Below are 21,469 nucleotides of genomic sequence, written 5' to 3'. Positions count from 1 at the left end.
AGCTTCAGACCATGCCACATTCACAAGTGACACACTCAAGGGGCTGATTCAGAGAGCACCAAAGCCACACCGAAGCAAGTCCTGCTCCGCAGGGTGTCTCCTGCATAGCAGCTCTTCCCCTGTAGTTGCAGCTGGTCCTCACAGCCAACTGGCCTGGGGTCAACCCCTTCTAGTGATGTGAACAGTAAGCAAAGCTCAACTACATCAGGAGAGTGCACACAGCCCACACAGGGACGCACCTGGAGTGCCCAGCTCAGATGTCTGGGGTGGCTGAGCCACTGGACCCTACAGGACACCTACTACATAAGGTCACTATACCAATTCCAGGAAACATACCGGCTCTACCTCATACAGAGAAACAAACACAGGGAAGCAGCCAAAATCTGAAGACAAAGAAACATGTCACAAATGAAAGAAGAAATCTCCAGAAAAAGAACTAAATGAAATGGAAACAAGCAAACTACCAGACAGAGTTCAAAACAATGGTTAGAAGGATGCTCAAGGAACTTAAGATCTTTAAGTAACTTAGTAAGAACTTCAAGGAACTCATGAAGAACATCAACGACATAAAAAAGGACCAGTCAGAAATGAAATATACACTAACTGAAATGAAGAATAATTTATAGGGACTCAACAGGAGAGCAGAGGATGCCGACAATCAAATCAGCAATCTGGAACAAGAGGAAGCAAAAAACATCCAATCAAAAGAGCAAAAAGAAAAAAGAATCCAAAAATATGACGATAGAATAAGGAGCCTCTGGGACAACTTCAAACATACCAATATTCCCATCATAGGAGTGCCAGTAGGAGAAGAGAGGGGGCAAGAAATTGAAACCCTATTTGAAAAAATGACAGAAAATTTCCCTTATATGGGGAAAGAAATACATACATGTCCAGAAAGTGCAGAGTCCCAAACAAGAGGCACCCAAAGAGGCTCACACCAAGACACATAATTAAAATGCCAAGGATTAAAGACAAAAAGAAAATCTTAAAGGAACAAAAAGAAAGCAGTTAGTGACCTACAAGGGAGGGCCCATATGACTATCAGCTGATTTCTCAACAGAAACTTCGCAGGTGAGGAAGGAGTGTCAAGAAATATTCAAAGTGAGCTCGGCCAGTGTGACTCAGTGATTGAGCATCAACTCATGCAGCAAGAGGTCACTGTTCAATTCCCAGTCAGGGCACATGCCTGGGTTTCGGGCTCAATCCTTGGTGAGGGCCATGCAGGAGGTAGCCTATCAATGTTTCTCTCATCAATGTTTCTATCTCTCTCACTCTCTCCTCTCCTATCTCTATAAAAATCAATAAAACATACTTTATACAAAAAAAACAAAAAAATATTCAAAGTGATGAAAAGCAAGGACCTACAACCAAGATTACTCTACCTAGCAAAGCTTTCATTTAGAACTGAAGATCAGATACAGACAAAAAAAAAAGTTAAAGGAGTTCATCACGACCAAACCAGTATTACAGGAAATGTTAAAGGTCTTCCTTAAGAAGAAGAGAAAGAAAGAAAAAAAGATTAAAAATATAAACAATAAAATGGCAATAAGTACAAATCTATCAACAATTGAATTTAAAAATCAAAATAAGCAAGGAATCTAATGAACAAAATAAACTGATGAATAAAATAGAACCAGAGGCATGGAAACATGGAACAGGCTGAAGAATCTCAGAGAGAAGAGATTAACCAAAGAACTTATATGCATACATGCATAACCCATGGACACAGACAATAGGGTGGTGAAGGCCTGGGGTGGGATGGGATCCGGGTAGAGATGGGCAATAGTAGGGGAAACAGGCGGACATCTATAATACTCTCAACAATACAGATTTAAAAAATAATAAAATGATAAAAATAATTTTGGGAGAAAAAAATCAGAGAAAAGATTGAATCTATTCAAAGGGTCCCCACATAGAAAATTCACAAACATAGTAATAGAGACCAGATTGGCATTATCAATATTTCAAACAGCCATATGAAAACTAAATTTAATTTCCACCAAGCTACAAAAGACTAAGAGAAAAATATTAAGTTCCTTTTATTCTCTAATTAGCCTATTACAGGTTGCAAATGTATGCTCGGTGGACAGGTTCTTTCATATTATGAGATTCTTGGTAGAAAATAAATAAAAAGATTATTAAGCACTAAAAGATTGGGAATCATGGCTCTTGAAAGATATCCAGCACTAAAGAGAGTATATGCAATTACAAATAATACAGGTAGAAACCTTCAGCAAAAGGCTTTTTTGTTATTGTTGCCGTTTTAAGGTTTTTGTTGGTTGACTGGTTTTCTTTTGTTTTCAGCAGCAACAGCAACAACAAAAAAAACTACTAAAGATGTTAGTAAGATTAAGATATCGATGTAAAGAAATGTTTAAAGTTCCAGTTAAAGATCACTGAAAAAAAGATGCCTCAGAAGAAAAAAAAAAGCTGACCTTACAAACGTTGCAGTCACGCATGAGTCAAGTCCATGTCTGGAAAACTATGTATGCATTCTCATCATCAAAAAGTTCAGTCAATGAGTAAGATAAATAAACCAATTAAAGTTCTAATACAACTAGAGCTATATCACACAGAAACGCAGAATTTTAAGTCTGACAAACATGGGTTCAAATTTCTACTCTTCTACTAACTACTGCTTAGCCTTAATGTTACTTAGCTTCTCTGACAATACTTCATTTAACAATAACTTTTGTCCCATGAACTACTCGGAAGACCAAGAGAGATAATATATGTAAAAAAATTAGTACAGTGCCTGGCACGAAGTAACCATTTAATAAACACAGCTATAATTACTAAAATAAAATATAGACAAATCTCTCTGATTTTAGGATTGAGAAGACCTAAGTTTTAAATGAAAAGGAAATAAATGAAACAGGAAAGATTAATACATCTGGCTATACAATCCCTTTAAAATTTATGTGAAAAATATACAATATTGAAAAGTAAACATCACACAAAACTAAAGAAATATTTGGTATAGAATATATTTATATAAATTATTTTTCTTATACAACAAGAAGATAAAAATCCTAAGAGTAAAAAATTACGTATTGACATACTCTTTGCTCTGCATAAACACCACCAAGTACCCAATTTAGGGAATCCACAAAAATAGTAATGGAGACCAAACCAGATGGGTATTTTCAGTACTTCAATGTAAGACTCACAGTGTGAGGTATTACTGCCTCTCCAATAGTTATACCCTTAAAGGAAAAGGACTATTTGCAGCATAATAGTAGTATATGAAATATAAGTCAGATAACACCAATTTAATCTTCCTCACACTGAAAGCAAATCTATTACTAGATGTTTTAATTAAAAATAAAGCATAATTCTATCATATATTCTTATCCTAACTTAATAATTTTTCAAGTTGTGCTAAAAAGATGTATCTGAAAACTGCCACTGGGATAAGGGGGACAGGGGCAGTTGTGTGAAGTTGAATGGCTATGCCTCTGTATTTATCAGTGTTTCACTCCACAACCTACAGTTTCAGTTCCACTTATATCTATTCTTATACAGTTCATGTTCAATTTATTTTCAGACTTTCTTTTTAAACCTGAAAAATAAGCCTGGCCAGTGTGGCTCTGTGGTTGAGCATCAACCTATGAACCAGGAGGTCACAGTTCATTTCCCAGTTCAGGGCACATGGCTGGGTTGCAGGCTTCATCCCCAGTGGATACAATACTGAATAATAAAGGTAGAAACCTTCAGCAAAAGGCTTGTTTTCAGCAGCAACAAAAAAATTACTAAAGATGTTAGTAAGATTAAGATATCACCATCACTGATGTTTCTCATCACGGATGTTTCTATCTCTCTCTGCCTCTCAGAAATCAATAAGGTATTTTTTAACTGAAAAATAATTGTAACAATCCACATCAAATCTCTCTCCTCTGATCTCAGACAAAAATTCAGTAAACTCTACTGCTACCCAGAATTGACATATCCAAAACTTTACACTTAAATTTAAGTATATGGACCTAGCCGGTTTGGCTCAGTGGATAGAGCATTGGCCTGTGGACTGAAGGGTCCCTGGTTCAATTCTGGTCAAGGGCATATGCCAGGATTGCATATTGGCTCCCCAGTAGAGGGCATGTAGGAGGCAGCTGATCAATGATTCTCTCTCATCATTGATGTTTTTATCTCTCCTCTCTCTTCCTCTCTGAAATCAATAAAAATATATTTAAAAAATAAATAAGTCAATAAATTTAAGTATATGATTATGTGGACCCCCCACACACACACACCACTATATCTTTATATTTATTACCAAAACTTCAGTTGGGCAAATACCACCACATTTTGCAATATTTAAAGTAACTTCTTTATTCTGTGTCCAAGGCAACATGGGTATTGCTAAGATAGTAATATTAAACAGACCAAAATATTGTGAAATCCCTTCATAATACAAGTTTATTGACAGAAATAAAACCAAGTTGTTAGCTTTGTTTTATCTTTTCGGTATATGGTGCGTGTATGTGAATTACAGGCTTTTGGCTAGCAATATATTAAAAATACAAATTTACTCAGAGAGGAAAGATACTCTACTTCCAGCTAAACTAAAATTCTGATTAATAGAACTATATTATATAATTACCAATTTTTAAAAATAAGACTATAATAATTATAATCCAAATTGAAATTGAATATAATTCAATTATTTTGTATGTGCTTCAGAGTTTCATGCCAAAGCTAGCCTTTGAGTTATAAAAATTCATTTTCATTATTCAGCACTCATAAGGCAGAGTCAAAGACTGAAATGTATCTATCATAACTCTGGCTCAACATACTACTGAAGGTGGTTTTAGAGCAAACACTTGACAAGTTTGTTCACATACAATTTTTATTTCCTAATAAAAATGTACAAAAAAAAACCCATGAAGCTTCCTGTTGTTCAAATTCCAAATAAATAAATTTTCTATAATGAATTTTATAATATGATTTTTCAATGTAGTACCTTGAATAACTTCATGTATTAAAAATAATTAAACTTGCCCTGCCTGGTATGGCTCAGTTGGTTGGAATGTCGTTCCATACACCAAAAAGTGGTGGATTCAATTCCCAGTCAGGGCATATATCCAGGTTACGGGTTCGATCCCCAGGCGAGGCTCATCTGAGAGGCAAACCATCGGTCCGTCTCTCTCTCTCTCTCTATCTCTCTTCTCTCTCAAATCAATAAATAATAAGATTTTAGATCTTATTAACTGTTAACAAGATCCAAAAGGAAAAAATTAAATTTAATAAAAGAATAGGAAAATATACAAGCAGAGAAAGCTAAAAAAAAATCCACCAAACAAAATCATTTTGTTGGTTAATGGGCCACTAGCCTCACTTTCGTTAAAAAAAAATCACCTATGTATATCATCTAAGCCACCCAATCTCAAACCCACCACCCCACAGACACAGAAAGCAGCCAAAATATTCACTTTCAAAAAATGTCTAGTAAAATTATTTTTACCTGTAAATTGTTTTCTGTGAGTCTGTTCCACCAAACCATATTGATGGGTACTCCTGATTTACACCTGTCAGCAAGGCAGCCAATAGGGTTCTTTGCTTTTCGTGCCTTTGATCCCATCGGAACTAGCCTCTCCTCCAGCATCCCCAGGCGATACTTCCTTGGCTAGGAAAAAGAAGGAAAGAAACCAGGCCACTCCTAACATCCCCCACACTAATCTAAACTAGCATAACTAACAGAGAAGATACCAGGAATGGTGGAATAGAAAACAAAATTTCTAAGACACTCCCTCTAATTTCCTTATCACCACCCAACCCAGCATTTCCCACCCCCAATACACAACTTCAAAATAACCCACAGTCCTAACAGGCTGAACAGCAATATTATATAAAGCAACAGATGTTTTAGAGACATACATTATAATCTAAGTTGGTAAGACTTTAATGAATAGAAATTAACGTATCAGCAAAACGCTTCGCAAAATTTTTTCCACTGGCACTTACCTATTCTCATTGCAATATGAAGAAATGGCTTCAAGGGTACAAAATACAAGTAAAAAATTGTCTCCAAATTATACCTTTTTCTGCTCCCCATATCACTGCCTCAATACCTACTGAGAATTACCCCACCTAAAAGAAGAAACTAAAGCCCAAAGAGTAGAGTTTTTTTAAAAAATTTTAAAACTCTATGCACATTAGACCAGAGTACAGGTCATTCTATCTGAAGTGGGCATTCAATTCAAAATATTCAATGAAAAGAAGTAATCTCAGACTTTAAATAAAAACACACAAATATCAACAGTCTTATAAATCTCAGTAATTTGAATAGACTGATGCTAAATAAACTGTCCAATAAAAGGATGAATTCACTGGCTAACAATATATATAATAAAGTTAGTAAACAATCTTAGTGGCTGGCAGGGTTTTTTATTATGGGAAAGTTAATTACAGTTTCCATCATCTTACTTCTCTTAATTAGATCAAATTTGTACTAAATTGAATCTTAAAGGGAATTTGTATATATATTTTTCCTTTAAGGAATAATGACACATTCTTGAGAAGGTATCTAATTTAAGACCTGAAATTTTAAAATCTATGTTTACTCATTGTTCTGTCATAAGACTGCTAAAGCAAATAATTAAATTAACTTTCTTCATAAAGGGTGTCATAACCAGACAAATATATAAAAAATATTTATTCCAGAATAAAAACAATCTGAAGAAAACACTTGATTCCTAAATTTCAAAATGATCTTATAAATTATGCCAATGGAAATAATTCTATGCAACTTAGTCTCCGCTCCACGAAAGGCCCTCCACTATGCTTTCTTCGGTTTAAGGAGGAAAAAAAAAATTTTAACTTGCATGAGAAAGGCAACTATACTACCTACATACCCAATAATTATAGCAGTGGATAAAGTTTCATGAAGGTAAAATATTTCCACCTCTATGCAATCATGAACCAATTCAATTACCCTCTATGTCTACATCAGAAGCAACTTTTGTAGATGAGAAAATGTAGCTTTCGGAAACATATTACAAATGAAAATTTTAAAGCGAGTTATTTCTAGTAACTAGAGTTCACAACTATAAAGATTTTATATACAGCAAAAATAATGTAACCTTAATTAAGCCTTCACTAATTTAAAATTTACATTTTAGAAAATGTCTGGGCTAAGGATTACCCTATTAGAAAAGTTCAACATATCAAAGAATATTTATTTAACACACAACCTATCAAATAGGACTTATACAAGGACACCTAAATTCGTCATATATTTGAAAGCAAGAAAATTATTCCTTTAAATGCTCTTCTGTTAAGATCCTTTACAAATTCAGACTTGCTTTTGACCCGAAAATAATTATAATTAGTGCAATTTATTTTTTTACAGTAAGGCATAGCAACATAGAAAAAGGGTTAATCCAATGTGTCATTCTCCCTCCCTAACAGTTCTCATTATATGTTTTTTATTTTTCCAAAGAGGAATTCATCACTTCTCCACTTCTTTACCATCCACCCCCCTCAAGCCTATAATTAGCCTAAGGATTTTTCCTTTTAGGTAAAAAGAGATCTCCAAACATGTGCCATTACAGACTTAAGTTTCTTCAATAAATAGCCAGCAATTAAAGTTTCATCTAATGTGATACTGAGTGGTATGACCTAGATGGTATTTTTTTAGAATAGCATCTAAAATACCATTATAAGCAACAGAAGACAAAATGACATCTGAAAAGAGAGGAGAGCAACAGAAAGTATGATGGAGAGGCAAAAAGATTAAATATAAAAGTCTCATTGCCTAGGAAGTAAATTATGGTAAAATCTCATTTCTAAACTAATTTCCAAATTATTTGAACTATTATTAATGCCTTGGAGGGGAAAAAAATGTGTTTTCAACTAATCATTCCAGAGCCTAATTTGTATTAGGAACAGTTCTCAGTACTTAGAATACAATAATGAATAAAGCACTCACATTTCCCTCAAAAAGAGGACATAATCTATTAGGTAACAAAATCATGCAAACAGAACATATTCACTGTGATAAAATAAGTGCATATATAATCAAGGTACCAACAGTTCAGAAACAAAGACTTCAACGAGAAAGTGAAGGCCTGAGCAATTTTGAAGGAATACTAAATGTGGATAGATAGATAGATAGATAGATAGATAGATAGATAGATAGATAGATAGACAGACAGAGCTGTATTATAAGCTTCGAAAAATGTGTAGGTAGAAGCATAAAGGCACCGTGGTGTTAAGGGAAAACTGTTACGGTAAGTACTGAGTCTACCATTAGTAGAGGGACAACCTTAAGAGCAAAGGAAGAGGTCTGAAAGCAATAAAAACAAACAAACATGAACTGTTTTATATCCTATGGCAAGGAGTTTGGACTTCATTCCATGGACAACGAAGAACTCTTGAAAACTTAAGAATGAGAAGTAAACTGGAAGCAGGTAGACAAACTGCTGCACTCTGGCAGCAATCCAAGTCAGAGTTTCCCAACCTCAGCAGTAGACTTTGGGTAATTCTTTGTTGTAGAGGTCCTGTATTGTAAGATGTCTGGCAACATCCCTGGCCTCTACCCACTACGCCAGTAGTACAACAGCACCAGTTTTGATAACCAAAAGTATCTTCAATGTCCCCTTAAAGAAGAGGGTCAAACTGCCCCCATTTGAGCCCTGGCCAGTGTGGCTAGATTCGTTGAGGGTCTTCTCATGCACCAAACGGTCACAGGTTGGATTCCCGGTCAGAGCACATGTCCAGGATGTGGGTTTGATTCCCTGGTTCAGGTACGTGTGGAAGGCAACTAATCGATGTTTCTCTTTCACATCGATGTCTTTCTCTTCCTCTCCCTTCCTCTCTCTCTAAAATCAATAAAAACATATTTAATTTAAAAAAAAAAACTGTCCCCATTTGAGAACCCTAGTCTTGATAAAGGAGGTGAACTAAGGATATCGAAATGGCGTGGCTGAAGATAGATCTGCTAGGTTAAAAACAGCTATTGGGGATGAGGGAAATGGAGAAGTCAAATGGAAGATGAGGAAATAAAAAGGGCAAACAAAATTTGATGGGAAATGTTTGTTTACCCCTAAAGTTAATCCTCTCAAGTTTTCTGAGTTCTATAAGATCCAAACACTTCCTCCGGAACCGATAAAAGTAACCACTCCTGTTCCCTTTCTATTAACTTGCAGCAATCCTTTCCTTGACCAATCTTGAGAATTTGATGGTCAAATAAATTACTAAGTTCCCATGTTGATCCTCCCTTCTTCATAGCCTTGCCAGTCTAGCCTACTGGTTATTATGGAGGAGAAGCATTCTAAACTGCTATGTCCTATTAGTAAATAACCAGCTTTTCTTTTCCACCTTCTAGTAAGTCAATACTGTACACCAAAATTCGCAAACTCTTTTTGTTCATCTGGCAAAATATCCAGCAGAGCCTGTAACTGGCCTTCTCTTCTCCTTCTCCTCCTCCTACTCCTCCTTCCTCTCTCTCTCTCTCTCTCTCTCTCTCTCTTTCTCTCATATATATATATATATATATATACTCTCTTTCTCTCATATATATATATATATATATATATATATACACATAAATCTCAAGATTCACTACAAAAGTGACTTTTCTCATTCTTCACAAACTCTAAATAAATAGCATAAATAAGATAGCTCAAAATAGTGTTGCCCTTCTTATTGGATGTTTAAAAAATAACTTAGGGCTTGAACAAAAGTTTTCAAGGATAAGAAAGTTTGATTATGTATTCTAGATTAGCACTCCTCAAACTATAATGAACATATGAATTGTCTAGGGATCTTGTTAAAATAAAGGTTCTAATTCAGTCGGCCAATTGTGAAGCCCAAGATTCTACATTTACAAAAGAGCTTCCGAGACTGCTAGTGCTACTGGTCTGGTGACCACACGCTGAGAAGTAAAGTTCTAGAGAATGTCAAAGAAAAGACCTGCATAAGGAACAACTAGTGGTGCAAACAGAAACTGGAGTCACCCCCTACTCCCAGATAAAAAGGAATAGGTGTTCAATAGTGTAACAGCCCAACTCCTTAAAGCCTGACCAAGATACTTAGAACCTTCACTACTCATAGTCTCCAAAGCCCTGGCTCTTCGAAAATCTTTGCCCTAATCCATAAAAGTCCATTCCAATGGTTTAAGACTAAGGGAAGTCAACTCTCATTCCTAACTAGACTATGTCAAAGAACAGTAAAAGCTAATTTTAAAAACTGTTTTAATTCCACACACATATTTTTTTCATTCATTCATCCATTCATTCACTCAACATTTCAGCATAAGGTTCTTTGCCCTTCCTAGAAAAACAATGATAAACTCTATTCTCTTCCCCTAAAAATTCACGGTCTAGCAAAAGTAAAGTCTATAAATACCACTGCTAACATAGAAAATGTAGTTAAAGCTACCAAGTAACAGACCAATTTCCAATGCACAACTTTTTTGGTAAAATTTCAAAACAGCCTCATCTCCAGAAGGCTTCAGATCATCAACCATATGTTACTACGTATGATACAATCACCCTATATAATAAAAGCCTAATATGCTAAGTGTCCAGTTGTCCGGTCAACCAATCGAAGTGTGATATGCTAAAACGACTCAACCACTCATTATGACATGCACTGACCACAAGGGGGCAGTCAACCGGTAGGTTAGCTTGCTGCTGGGGTCCGGCCAATCAGGACTGAGCAAGACGGGCCAGACATGCCCTGGAGCCCTTCCACAGTCCCTCCCCGGTTGGCCAATCTCCCACATCCCTCCCTGGCTCCCCTGAGCCCTCTCACAATCTGGGACTCCTTGGAGGATGCTGGACAGCCGGTTTCGGCCTGATCCTACAGGGCAGGCCAAGGGACCCCACTGGTGCACGAATTTGTGCACTTGGGGATGGGGGGGGGGTCCCCTCAGCCCAGCCCAGGAGCCCTCGGGGATGTCCAACTGCCGCAGAGGTAGGAGAGGCTCCCGCCTCCACCACTGCTGCGCTCACCAGCCATGAGCCCGGCTCAGGGCTTCTTGCTGAGTGGTGCTCCCCCTGTGGGAGCGCACTGACCACCAGGAAGCAGGCCCTGCATTGAGCGTCTGCCCCTTAGTGGTCAGTGCGCATCATAGCGACCAGTTGTTCCTCCAGTCAGTTGATTTGCATATTAGCCTTTTATTATATAGGATGAGAAAAATCAAATTGTTATCTGATGACAAAGTTTCCAATGTCCTGAATTTTGAGAAATCCTTTGAACAGCAAAAATACAGTTAACTGTGCTTTCACTATTTGTACTCTGAAACAATGAATGATGACTTAAAGTTGCTATGGATAACACTTTAAAATAATTTGCATTTTATTAATCATAACATCTTCACATACTTAGAAAATAGTAGTACCCATGTATGAAATATTATCTCCCTTCAGATAATGCTCAATAAATATATTAATTCATTACCTTTTGCAGTAACAACTCGTCAACCTACTTCCTGCCATTCCTGAAGGTCCACTAGTATTAGGAACCTCTGACCTATAATTTACTATATATTTCTTTGAAAGTAAACTTGCATTTCTTTCACAATCTCTTCTGGCTCACAATGGTCTTCCCTCAATTAAATAAATATCTTGATATTTTATAGTATTTGTAATGATAAAAAGTAAATATAAAATTATAATTCCATTAGTCATCAGTGATCAATGTAAACTCACTGGGTAAAATAGACCCCAAACTAATTCAAATCATTTAAATTTTTTAAATCAAATAAATTAATTTCCAGGGGTAAAAAACTTCAAAAATAAAAAAACAAAACAAGTCAACCTCAAAGATTATGTTGTATTTTGTCTTGTCGTTCATTATTTTTTTTAAGTATATTTTATTGATTTTTTTACAGAGAGGAAGGGAGAGGGAGAGTCAGAAACATCGATGGAGAGAAACATGGATTAGCTGCTTACTGAATACCCCCTACTAGGGATGCGCCTGCAACCAAGGTACATGCCCTTAACCGGAATCGAACCCGGGACCCTTCAGTCCCCAGGCCAACACTCTATCCACTGAGCTAAACCGATCAAGGCCATTCATTATTATTAACTATGGCCTTTCATGAAATTATATTAAGTGTCTTACATTTTAATTATTTAAATAAAGACAATAATAGGATGGGATGGGTGGGTGAATAGATCTACAAAAAGTAGTTCTAAATAGAAAAACAGACTGTCACAGTTAAAGATAAACAGATAGGTAAATAGCTGTAAATGAAAAGATCTTTTAATTTGTGGAGTTAATACACAAATCACATATAGGATGAGAGAATGAAAAAAGAGGATGCTACTAAGTAAAAACTAATATAAATTATATCAAATATAGCAGAACAGGATATACATATTCACACAAACATATTTTTAAGCTCTACTATGAGCCAGATCCTGGGAAAAGGGTGCTTCTCAAATAAGACACCATGAGATAAGTCAGCTCCTTTTGACTCCCCTTCCCTTATCCTAACAAAGAGCTTTAAAATCAAGTACAGAAAAAATGAACATGATACTTCAGAAATGTTTGTCCCCTAATCCCAAAGAATTTAGCTTGTTATGGAAACCTTAAAAATTTACAAAAGTGAAAATCTGTTATCCCACTATTAGAAATAAAATGCAAATGACTTGGTAAAGCTGCCTATTGGTAGAAATAGCGTCCTAAAGCACAACTAAAACAAGGAAAGTAAATGGCAGGCACCTGAGCCTATTTTACTTAAAAGGGTGGAGAGGAGAAGAAGAATAGAATAATGACTAGATGACTGAAGAAGAGAGCAGAAAAGGGCCAAGAAAGATATAAAAGGAGAAACCAAGAATGCCAGACATTAATTTTGAAACTTTGCCTAGGATTTGTCTCAATTATCTGGGGTTGCCCTGCATAAAAACTCAGAGCTTAGCAAGAACAGTTAGCAAACTGTCATGCTGAATGACTTCAGTTAAGAATATGTGTAGGTCCAAAAATAGGAGAGGGAAAATGGCAGAGGTATAGATGGACGTGTCCTGTGCCTTGTCTCGGAGCTGTTAGGGTGAGCAGCTGAAGCAGGTAACATACAGCCCGAATTAGCAGAGGATATTCAGCTGAAAGACAGTTTGCAGCCGGGAAAGGTGGAGGAATCCCAGAGAAAGAGGACGGCTGGAGACTGCGGCTGAAATCTCTCCCGGAGTACCGGCTCAGCCGCGGAGACCCCGCCATCTTGAGTGGCTGTTATTGGAAACGTATATACATCCAAAGACCCGGCATCCAGAGATCAGCTGCTAACCAGGAAACACTGGATCTGGGCCAGCGCGACTACGTGGAGCCCTGCTTCTCATGGAAAGGTCAGATCTCACCTGAAGGAACAGTTTGCAATTCAGGTTGGGGAGAGGAGTGTGCACGGGGAGGTCTGCACCTCACAAAGACCGCGGCCTTTGGGGCCAACGTGATCAGCGAGTGTAGAAGAGCTCCCACAGGGCTGCTGGCAGAAGGGAATGCTTAAAATTAGCCCACAGCTGGACTGGATGCAAAAAGGCAACCTCAGATTTTGCCAGTGTGCAGGCTACTTAATATAAGGAGAAAGAGGACGCGCGGAAGAGACTGCATGTACTGGAAGGTGCAGGGTTGCAAATTTGCGCAACTCCAAAGGCTCTTGTTTTTTCCTCTTCCCCTTAAATCTTTGCGTTTGATTATTAACCCAGTGCATGGGATTGCCCAGTTGGGGACACTCGCAGAAACTGCAGGGGAAAGTTGTTTTTGTGGAACCTGGGAAACAGAGTGGGGTAACAATTAAAAAACCAGCTCTGGGCATTGGACTTCCCCAAACCAGTTTTAAGTGCAACTGAGAAAATAAACCCTAACAACTGGATAGAGAGGCCATATAGCCTCGGAGGTCAATCCAGAAACACTGCCACCCAGAGGCTGGGCCACAAACTGATTCTTATGTAAACACAAACTAAGGCAGTCTGGGAAACAAATATGGCCTGCTTTAAAATCAGGACTGTGGTTTACAACACGGAGGAACAGTGTATCGCAGGGAAATTCAACACTCTCCTCAATACCTGGCAGGACTAAGGCGTGCCAGACTGAAGAGTAGAAGAACCGAAGGACCTTCGCTACTGCACATTTTTTTTTTTTTATTCTTTTTCCACCTTTTAATTAAGAAACCAATTTTTTTTTTCTTTTTTCATCAGCTGATTTTACCCTTTTAATTACATTTTTATTTTTAAACAGGATTATTACTGCTACCATTTTACCATTTTTTAAAGTGTCATTTTATTTTCTCTTTATTTTATTTTGGGATTAGTGTTCTACATTCTATTTTCATCGTTCCTTTTGCATCATTTTTCTCTACCTCAATTTTACCTTTATGCTAAAACCCTCTTCCTCACTTTTCCCCTTTTGTTATCTTGTTTCTCTTACCCTATTCCTGCTTTAGATTTTCCCTTTCCCTTCTTTTTAGCCCCTGTCAAAATTTCACCCTACTTATATATCCTATTTCCAATCCCCTGCTCTAATCCTTATACACCTCTCCCTTATCTTTCTTAACTATCCAAAATTTTTTTTTCCTTTTCTCTATTGTTTTGTTGTTGTTTGCTTGATTTTTGAGTATACTGGGTTTTTTTACGATTGTTTGTGAGGTTGTTTTGCTTTTTATTCTTATTTTTCTGTTCGTCCCCCCCCTCCCTCCCCCCAGTTATTTTTGTGCTTCTGTTTTCTCTTGCCTTGCTTGATATTATTGGTTGTTTGTAGTTTGCATTCATCTCCAGGGATCTGTTGCTGGAATTTGGTGGGATTAGTGGCGGTTCTATCGGAGTTTTCTCCTCATATAAATAGTCTCTTCCCCTCTTCTACTTCATTCTCTCTTTTCTCTCTTACTTTATTTTTCCTCCCTTTTCCCAATTTCATTTTTGCACTCCTTTTTTTTTTCTCTCTTTTTTCTCTTTTATCTTTTTCTCTTCTTTCTTCCTTATCCCCTAATTCTCTTTGCTCGGGTGGTCACCTTTATTTGGGGTTATTAATATCGTGAATACATTTGTGTTCAGTGCCTGGTACATGGTGCCTTGTTGTGTTGTATTTTGTGCCTTTAAATCAACGCAGCAGATCCAAGCAACAGCAGCCTCCTGATCACCACACCCTCTGAGGAACAGCAGCTGTGTGTGAAGCTCCCCCCACCAGCCAGAAGAGCCACCACAGCTGTGAACAGCACCCATCAGAGGAGCTGCTGCCAACTGAGGAGCAGCTGCTACCGCAACCACCCGAGGAGCAACCGCAGCCCGAGGAGCCACTGCCACCCAGGGAGCAGCCACTGAACGACTCAACATCTAGATATGTCGGTGAGATCAAACATGGGTAGACAAAGAAACCCTCAAAGGAAAGAAAAGGAGGACTCGCCAGAAAAGCAGCTAAGTGATACAGAGGCATGCAACATGACAGAAAAAGAATTCAGATTAAGGGTCCTACAGTGCATAAACCGGATGGAGGAAAAAATCAACAACTTATGCAAGAAGCAAGAAGAAACAGATGAAAAAATCAACAACTTATGTAAGAATCAAAAAGAAATGGATGAAAAAATCAATAACCTAGGTAAGAACCAAGAAGAAATGAAGAGTGATATAGCTGCAGTAAGAATATGTGTAGGCCTTGGCTGAGTAGCTGAGTTGGTTAGAGCATCATCCTGATAAAATGCCAAGGTTGTGGGGTTTGATCCCCAGTCAGGGCAAATACAAGAATCAACCAATGAATGCATAAAGAAGTAAAACAACAAACTGATGTTTTTCTTTCTGTTTCTCTGAGACAGATAAGAGAAAGAGACCTTATCTGTCTCACTATTAAGGTCTCCACATGTATTGCTCTAATACAGGATGTATCCAAAAAACTGTATATACAATTTTAACAGCTGATAGCTCAATTTTGAAAATGAAATGTATTTCAATAACACTGTCTTTATAATTATTCAAACAGTATGTATACATTTTTGGGACACTCTATATATTAACTCCCATTTTTAACAAAACTTCATCTCCAGTGTGTTAAACCTTAACTCCCCATCAAGTTTATAGCCATAATTCAATTTTTCTGCTACCACCCTTGGCCAACTATAATTATACACATGCTATATAATATACAAATTGACCATCACTCCAACACACAAGATGGCTGCCCCCATGTGGACACAAGACAGCCAGCAGGGGAGGGACCAGGCCTGCAAGGGAGGGCAGTTAGGGGCGACCAGGCCTGCAGGGGAGGACAGCTGGGGGGAACCCAGGCCTGCAGGGAAGGGCAGTTGGAGGCAACCAGGCCTGCAGGGGAGGGCAGTTGGGAGGGAGCAGGCCTGCAGGGGAGGGCAGTTGGGGGTGACCAGGACAGCAGGGGAGGGCAGTTACAGGCAATTGGGCAGCAGGGGAGGGCGGTTAGGGGCAACCAGGCTGGCAAGGGAGGGAAGTTAGGGGTGACCAGGCCTGCAGGGGCGGGTAATTGGAGATGACTAAGCCTGCAGGAGAGGGCAATTAGGGGCAACCAAGCCTGCAGGGGAGGGCAGTTACGGGCAATTGGGCCAGCAGGGCAGGGCGGTTAGGGGCAACCAGGCCTGCAAGGGAGGTCAGTTGGGGGCGACCAGGCCTGCAGGGGAGGGCAGTTGAGGGAAACCAGGCCAATGGGGGAGGGCAGTTAGGGGCGACCAGGCTGGCAAGGAAGGGCAGTTAGGGGTGACCAGGCCAGCAGGGGAGGGCAGTTGGGGGCGACCAGGCCTGCAGGAGAGGACAGTTAGGGGCAACCAAGCCTGCAGGGGAGGGCAGTTACAGGCAATTAGGCCAGCAGGGGAGGGCGGTTAGGGGCAACCAGGCTGGCAAGGGAGGAAAGTTAGGGGTGACCAGGCCTGCAGGGGCGGGCAATTGGAGATGACTAAGCCTGCAGGGGAGGACAGTTAGGGGCGACCAGGCTGGCAAGGGAGGGCAGTTAGGGGTGACCGGGCCAGCAGGGGTGGGTGGTTAGGGGTGACCAGCTGGCAAGGGAGGGAAGTTAGGGATGACCAGGCCTACAGGGGTGGGCAGCTGGGGGCAACTAGGCCTGCAGGGGAGGACAGTTAGGGGCGACCAGACTGGCAAGGAAGGGCAGTTAGGGGTGACCGGGCCAGCAGGGAAGGGCGGTTAGGGGTGACCAGCTGGCAAGGGAGGGAAGTTAGGGGTGACCAGGCCTGCAGGGGCGGGCAGTTGGGGGCAACTAGACCTGCAGGGGAGGACAGTTAGGAGTGATCAGGCCTGCAGGGGAGGGCAGTTAGGGGCAATCAGGCCGGCAGGGGAGCAGTTAGGCATTGATCAGGCTGGCAGGTGAGTGGATAGGGGGTGATCATGCTGGCAGGCAGAAGCAGTTAGGGGCAATCAGGCAGGCAGGCAGGCAGGCGAGTGACTGGGATCGGGCCTAAACGGGCAGTCGGACGTCCCTCGAGGGGTTCCAGATTGTAGAGGGTGCAGGCTGGGCTGAGGGACACACACACACACACACACACACACACACACACACACACACTGCCCCAGTGCACAAATTTCGTGCACTGGGCCTCTAGTTTTTAAATAATCGTCATTTGTTCTATCTATAAAAGTATGTATACCTAATGCGAAAAATAAAGAAAAAAATTACTGCTTCCAATACATTGTGAAATATCATATTTTTAAAATTTTCCTATATATCATGATCCAATACTTTGATAAAATAAAGATGAATTGCTAGAAAAAAATATCACATAACTGGATATTGCTGTATTATCAAACAGGAAAAATATCAATCCATCCTTAAATTCTCCACATAGCACATATAAGACTGCCTACAGTAAAAATACTTAACTAATCAGATCCCAATAATTCACATTCTGACAGGCAAAGAAAAAGCAACACTAGGGACTCACCCAACTGAGACTTTCAGAAAATAATTTACCTAACTAGCTATGAAATATTAGTAAGTATGGCCTAAATACCTGTTTTCCGATACCATTATGAAATAAAAATGTCACTAAGCAATCATGATAGCCTGCTTAGATCAACATGGAATTATAATTAAATATTTACACAAATTTGAATTGCTTCCACTAAAATTACATCATTAAATATATATGATGAATTACTATAACAAAATAGACAGTCTCCATATGCCTTCAATTCAGTGTGTGCCATGCAATACCTTATGCCAAGAGTATTTCTAATATAGAGATTTTAAGCCTTCTAAACTCAACCATTAATTTCAAAATATATGCAACCTGCACTCTCAGATTACTAAGTATATATAGCCCACTACTGAAAAAAGTCTATGTCCCTACATATTATTTTAAATGTAAATGGCAAGAAAATATGGTCCTTCTAAGATATACTCTGTGAACTATAAAATTTCTAAGTAGAAACTGACACATAGGTCCTTTCAGTTTGGACACTGAATTTTAGAGATGAAAGAAAGCAATTATCCAGGCCATGCTCATCACTTCACAGTTGTGAAGATTATATTCTAGAAAATTAGCCCAATGTCACAAAGCTAGAGATCCAGGACCTCAAAAATCGCAGCTATATTAATCTGTTTCCATTAAGATATATTCTAGTATCGCTCCAAATATTGAGGTCATATTCATGGTAATGTTATTATTTTCCTTAGTAAAGTAAATTTTAAAAGGATGCACACTAACTATATCTTCCTTTTTTGAGTATCCAGGAATTTTTACTATTTTCTCAAAAAAAACATAACTACCTCTAAATTATATATTTCTACTATAATGTGTAGTGCACCAAACCCTCATATTAGAAATCTTGTATTTATTTGCCATTCTACTTTAACCTTCTATTCATACATCAGAAACACTACTTATCACAGTTAACCAATTATTAATTCAAGGATGTGAAAAGGCCCTAGCCGGATTGGCTCAGTGGATAGAGTGTCAGCCTGCGGATTGAAAGGTCTGGGGTTCAGTTCTGATCAAGGGCACATGCCCAGGTTGCGGGCACGATCCTCAGTGGGGGGCGTGCAGGAGGCGGCTGATCGGTGATTCTCTCTCATCATTGATGTTTCTCTCTCCCTCTACCTTCCTCTCTGAAATCAATCAATAAATATATTTTAAAAAAAAAAAAAAGGATGTGAAAAGGCCATTAAAGGGACCCCTAAGACCACTTTAGTTTCCCCTACACTAAATAGGTCCAGATAATTTGATTTCTAGGTTGTTTCTGCTTTTCAGCATTTTACTGTTTCCTTCCATATTGACTGGCTTTGTCTGTTGTCACTTCTTATTACTGCCAATGAGCCTGCTTGTATCCAACTCTATTACACTTACACCATATGCAAGAGTAAATGTGTTCCCGGTGAAAAACTATAAGGAAGTCTATAAAATCAAACTCATACATTTTAGTCTATTAATTACAGATGCTTAAAAGCATTTTGTAATTAATTACCTCCTTGTTCTCAACTGTTTCAAAATGAATACTAAATACATGAAGAACTGACATAATTCACACCTGACCTCATAAATTTTTTATCTTGTTAATATCTAATCTTCTTGAATTTCATTTTATACCACCCTCTGATCAGATACTTCCTATAAGCATTTTAAGCTTATATCAGTTTTCTAAAATCAGTATTCTCTTCTTCTGGGTCTTTCTTTCATTACTTAGGAAAATGAATTAGTTATAACTTTATAGTAATTTCCACCAAGTTTTACAACCATGTTTTTAAGAGATTTTAAACTGTTTTTAAACAGTTGGGCCAATTATGAAAAGTTAGGGATTTTAAATTTGCCTTGTAAGGAGGAGTTTAAATTAGGGTAGAAATCTTTGAAAGTTAGACAAAGCAGTCAGAAAATAAAGTTAAAACATGATCAAATATGGTGACCGAAGAAGATCTGACTTTGAGTGATGAGCACACAGTGCAATATACAGATCTTGTAACACAGAAACTCACACCTAAAACCTATATGATATTAACCAATGTCACCCCACAAATTTAATAAAAGGAAAAAAAAAACCACCATAATCACTATACCTAAAATGAGTCACATTGATAGCAACTACATTAAATTAGATGTTATCTTAAAAACAGAATACTAAAGTATCTTAATACATACAAAAATAAGAAGCATTTCAAGCCTTTACATAAAATGTTTCTATTTCATGCACAGAGATGAAATAAAATTCTACATACAGGAGATATAAGAAAAGGGTAAACAAAAAGAAAGAAAAATACTACAGTCCATGAAAAGCCCTCTCCCCACTTAAAAGAATATTGCACGATACAGGTAATGACTAATATCACCTCTACATTCCATTTTGCTTCAAATAAGTTTCAATTTCACCTACCTTTCTTCTCTGAGAGATGTTGAGGGCACCAAAGTCATTAAACAAGGATGAAGCAGGTGAAGTGAGAGGATCTGGAAGGTAAGTTACATAAGTTTCCACACAAATAACTCCAGTAACCCACAAGACTAATAATAAATGTTTAACTTGGCAATGCTTACAAAAGTAATGAAAATCACATACTACACTAACAGTTAAACGCAATGCCTCAAATACAGTGAATATTCAAATATTTTCTGAGTGAATGAAACACAAATTGGAGAATACAAATTGGCATTCTGCCAATACTCAGTACACATTTATTCAAGAAACTAAGCAGATTAAGATGCTTCTATTTGCTTAAAACTAAAAGAAAAATCAGACAGAAAACAAAAAAGATGACTTTTAACCATGTTATTAGGAATATGTTTATGAAGGAAGTCTACCTGTAGTAAATGTTTATTTAGGGACCAAATCATGAGAAAAATAAAAAAGGGGGTGAGAGAGAGGTAGTCACCCTCTGAGTGATCACACTTGGTTTTAACACTTAGGCAAGGCCATAAACTATCTACTCTATACAATATTCCACACTTTTAAGTTTATCACAGATATTTTATATTCTTACTAAAAAAGGTAAATTAAGTTTTAAAACACAATAATGAAATCCAAAGATTTTACAGATTCAGAGTTCTATTATTCTATGGTCAGAAGTTATAAAAAGTGTAAGTCTAAATTGTTTTTCGCTTAACAAATCAGATGTTTCTGAAAAGGTGTGATAATATACATTAAAATATTTATCTTCGTTTCTGAGCTTTAAGTTAATCTTAAGTTTCTCATTAAATTACCTGTAAAACCCTAAAAAAAAATAGTAAATACTCTCATTTAAAGAAACCTCATACCCCAGCAGGTTTGGCTCAGGGGAAAGAGCATCAGCCCATGGCCTGAAGGGTCCTGGGTTCGATTTCAGTTAAGGGCAGATACCTCGGTTGCAGGCTCATTCCCCCGGGTATGTGCGGGAGGCAACCAATCTATGTGTCTTTCACATTAATGTTTTTCTCTCTCTCTCTCTCCCACTCCCTTCCACTTTCTCTAAAAATCAATGGAAAAATATCCTCTGGTAAGGATTAACAAAAAAAAAAGGAAATAATCCACATGCAAATTCTTATTGTCACCATTATTAATAACTGTTAAAATTTCACTGATGCAGTCTTAATACTCAA

The 21,469-nt window shown here is 38.1% G+C and overlaps 1 protein-coding gene across 6 annotated transcripts in view; it reads right to left on the bottom strand.

The window, feature by feature from the left end:
* The window catches only part of PAN3 (poly(A) specific ribonuclease subunit PAN3), a 161,808-nt gene that overhangs the window by 117,398 nt on the left and 22,941 nt on the right, over positions 1 to 21,469 (bottom strand). For 4 of the 6 annotated variants that reach the window (XR_009451290.1, XM_059684050.1, XM_059684046.1 and 1 more), the window contains exons 4-5: positions 20,274 to 20,344; positions 5,465 to 5,626 (exon numbers count right to left, since the gene is read on the bottom strand). Coding sequence is in view for 5 of the 6 variants with exons in the window: in XM_059684050.1 (XP_059540033.1) it covers positions 5,465 to 5,626; positions 20,274 to 20,344 (233 nt within the window). In the remaining variant the exon portion in view is untranslated. The remainder of the gene's footprint in view (positions 1 to 5,464; positions 5,627 to 20,273; positions 20,345 to 21,469) is intronic. The other 2 variants (XM_059684048.1, XM_059684049.1) reach the window with 1 other exon arrangement.

This window comes from Myotis daubentonii, chromosome 2 (assembly GCF_963259705.1).
Source record: "Myotis daubentonii chromosome 2, mMyoDau2.1, whole genome shotgun sequence".
NCBI classification, from domain to species: domain Eukaryota; kingdom Metazoa; phylum Chordata; class Mammalia; order Chiroptera; family Vespertilionidae; genus Myotis; species Myotis daubentonii.
Note: the sequence above shows the minus strand (reverse complement) of the source record. Positions and strands in the feature narration are given on the sequence as shown.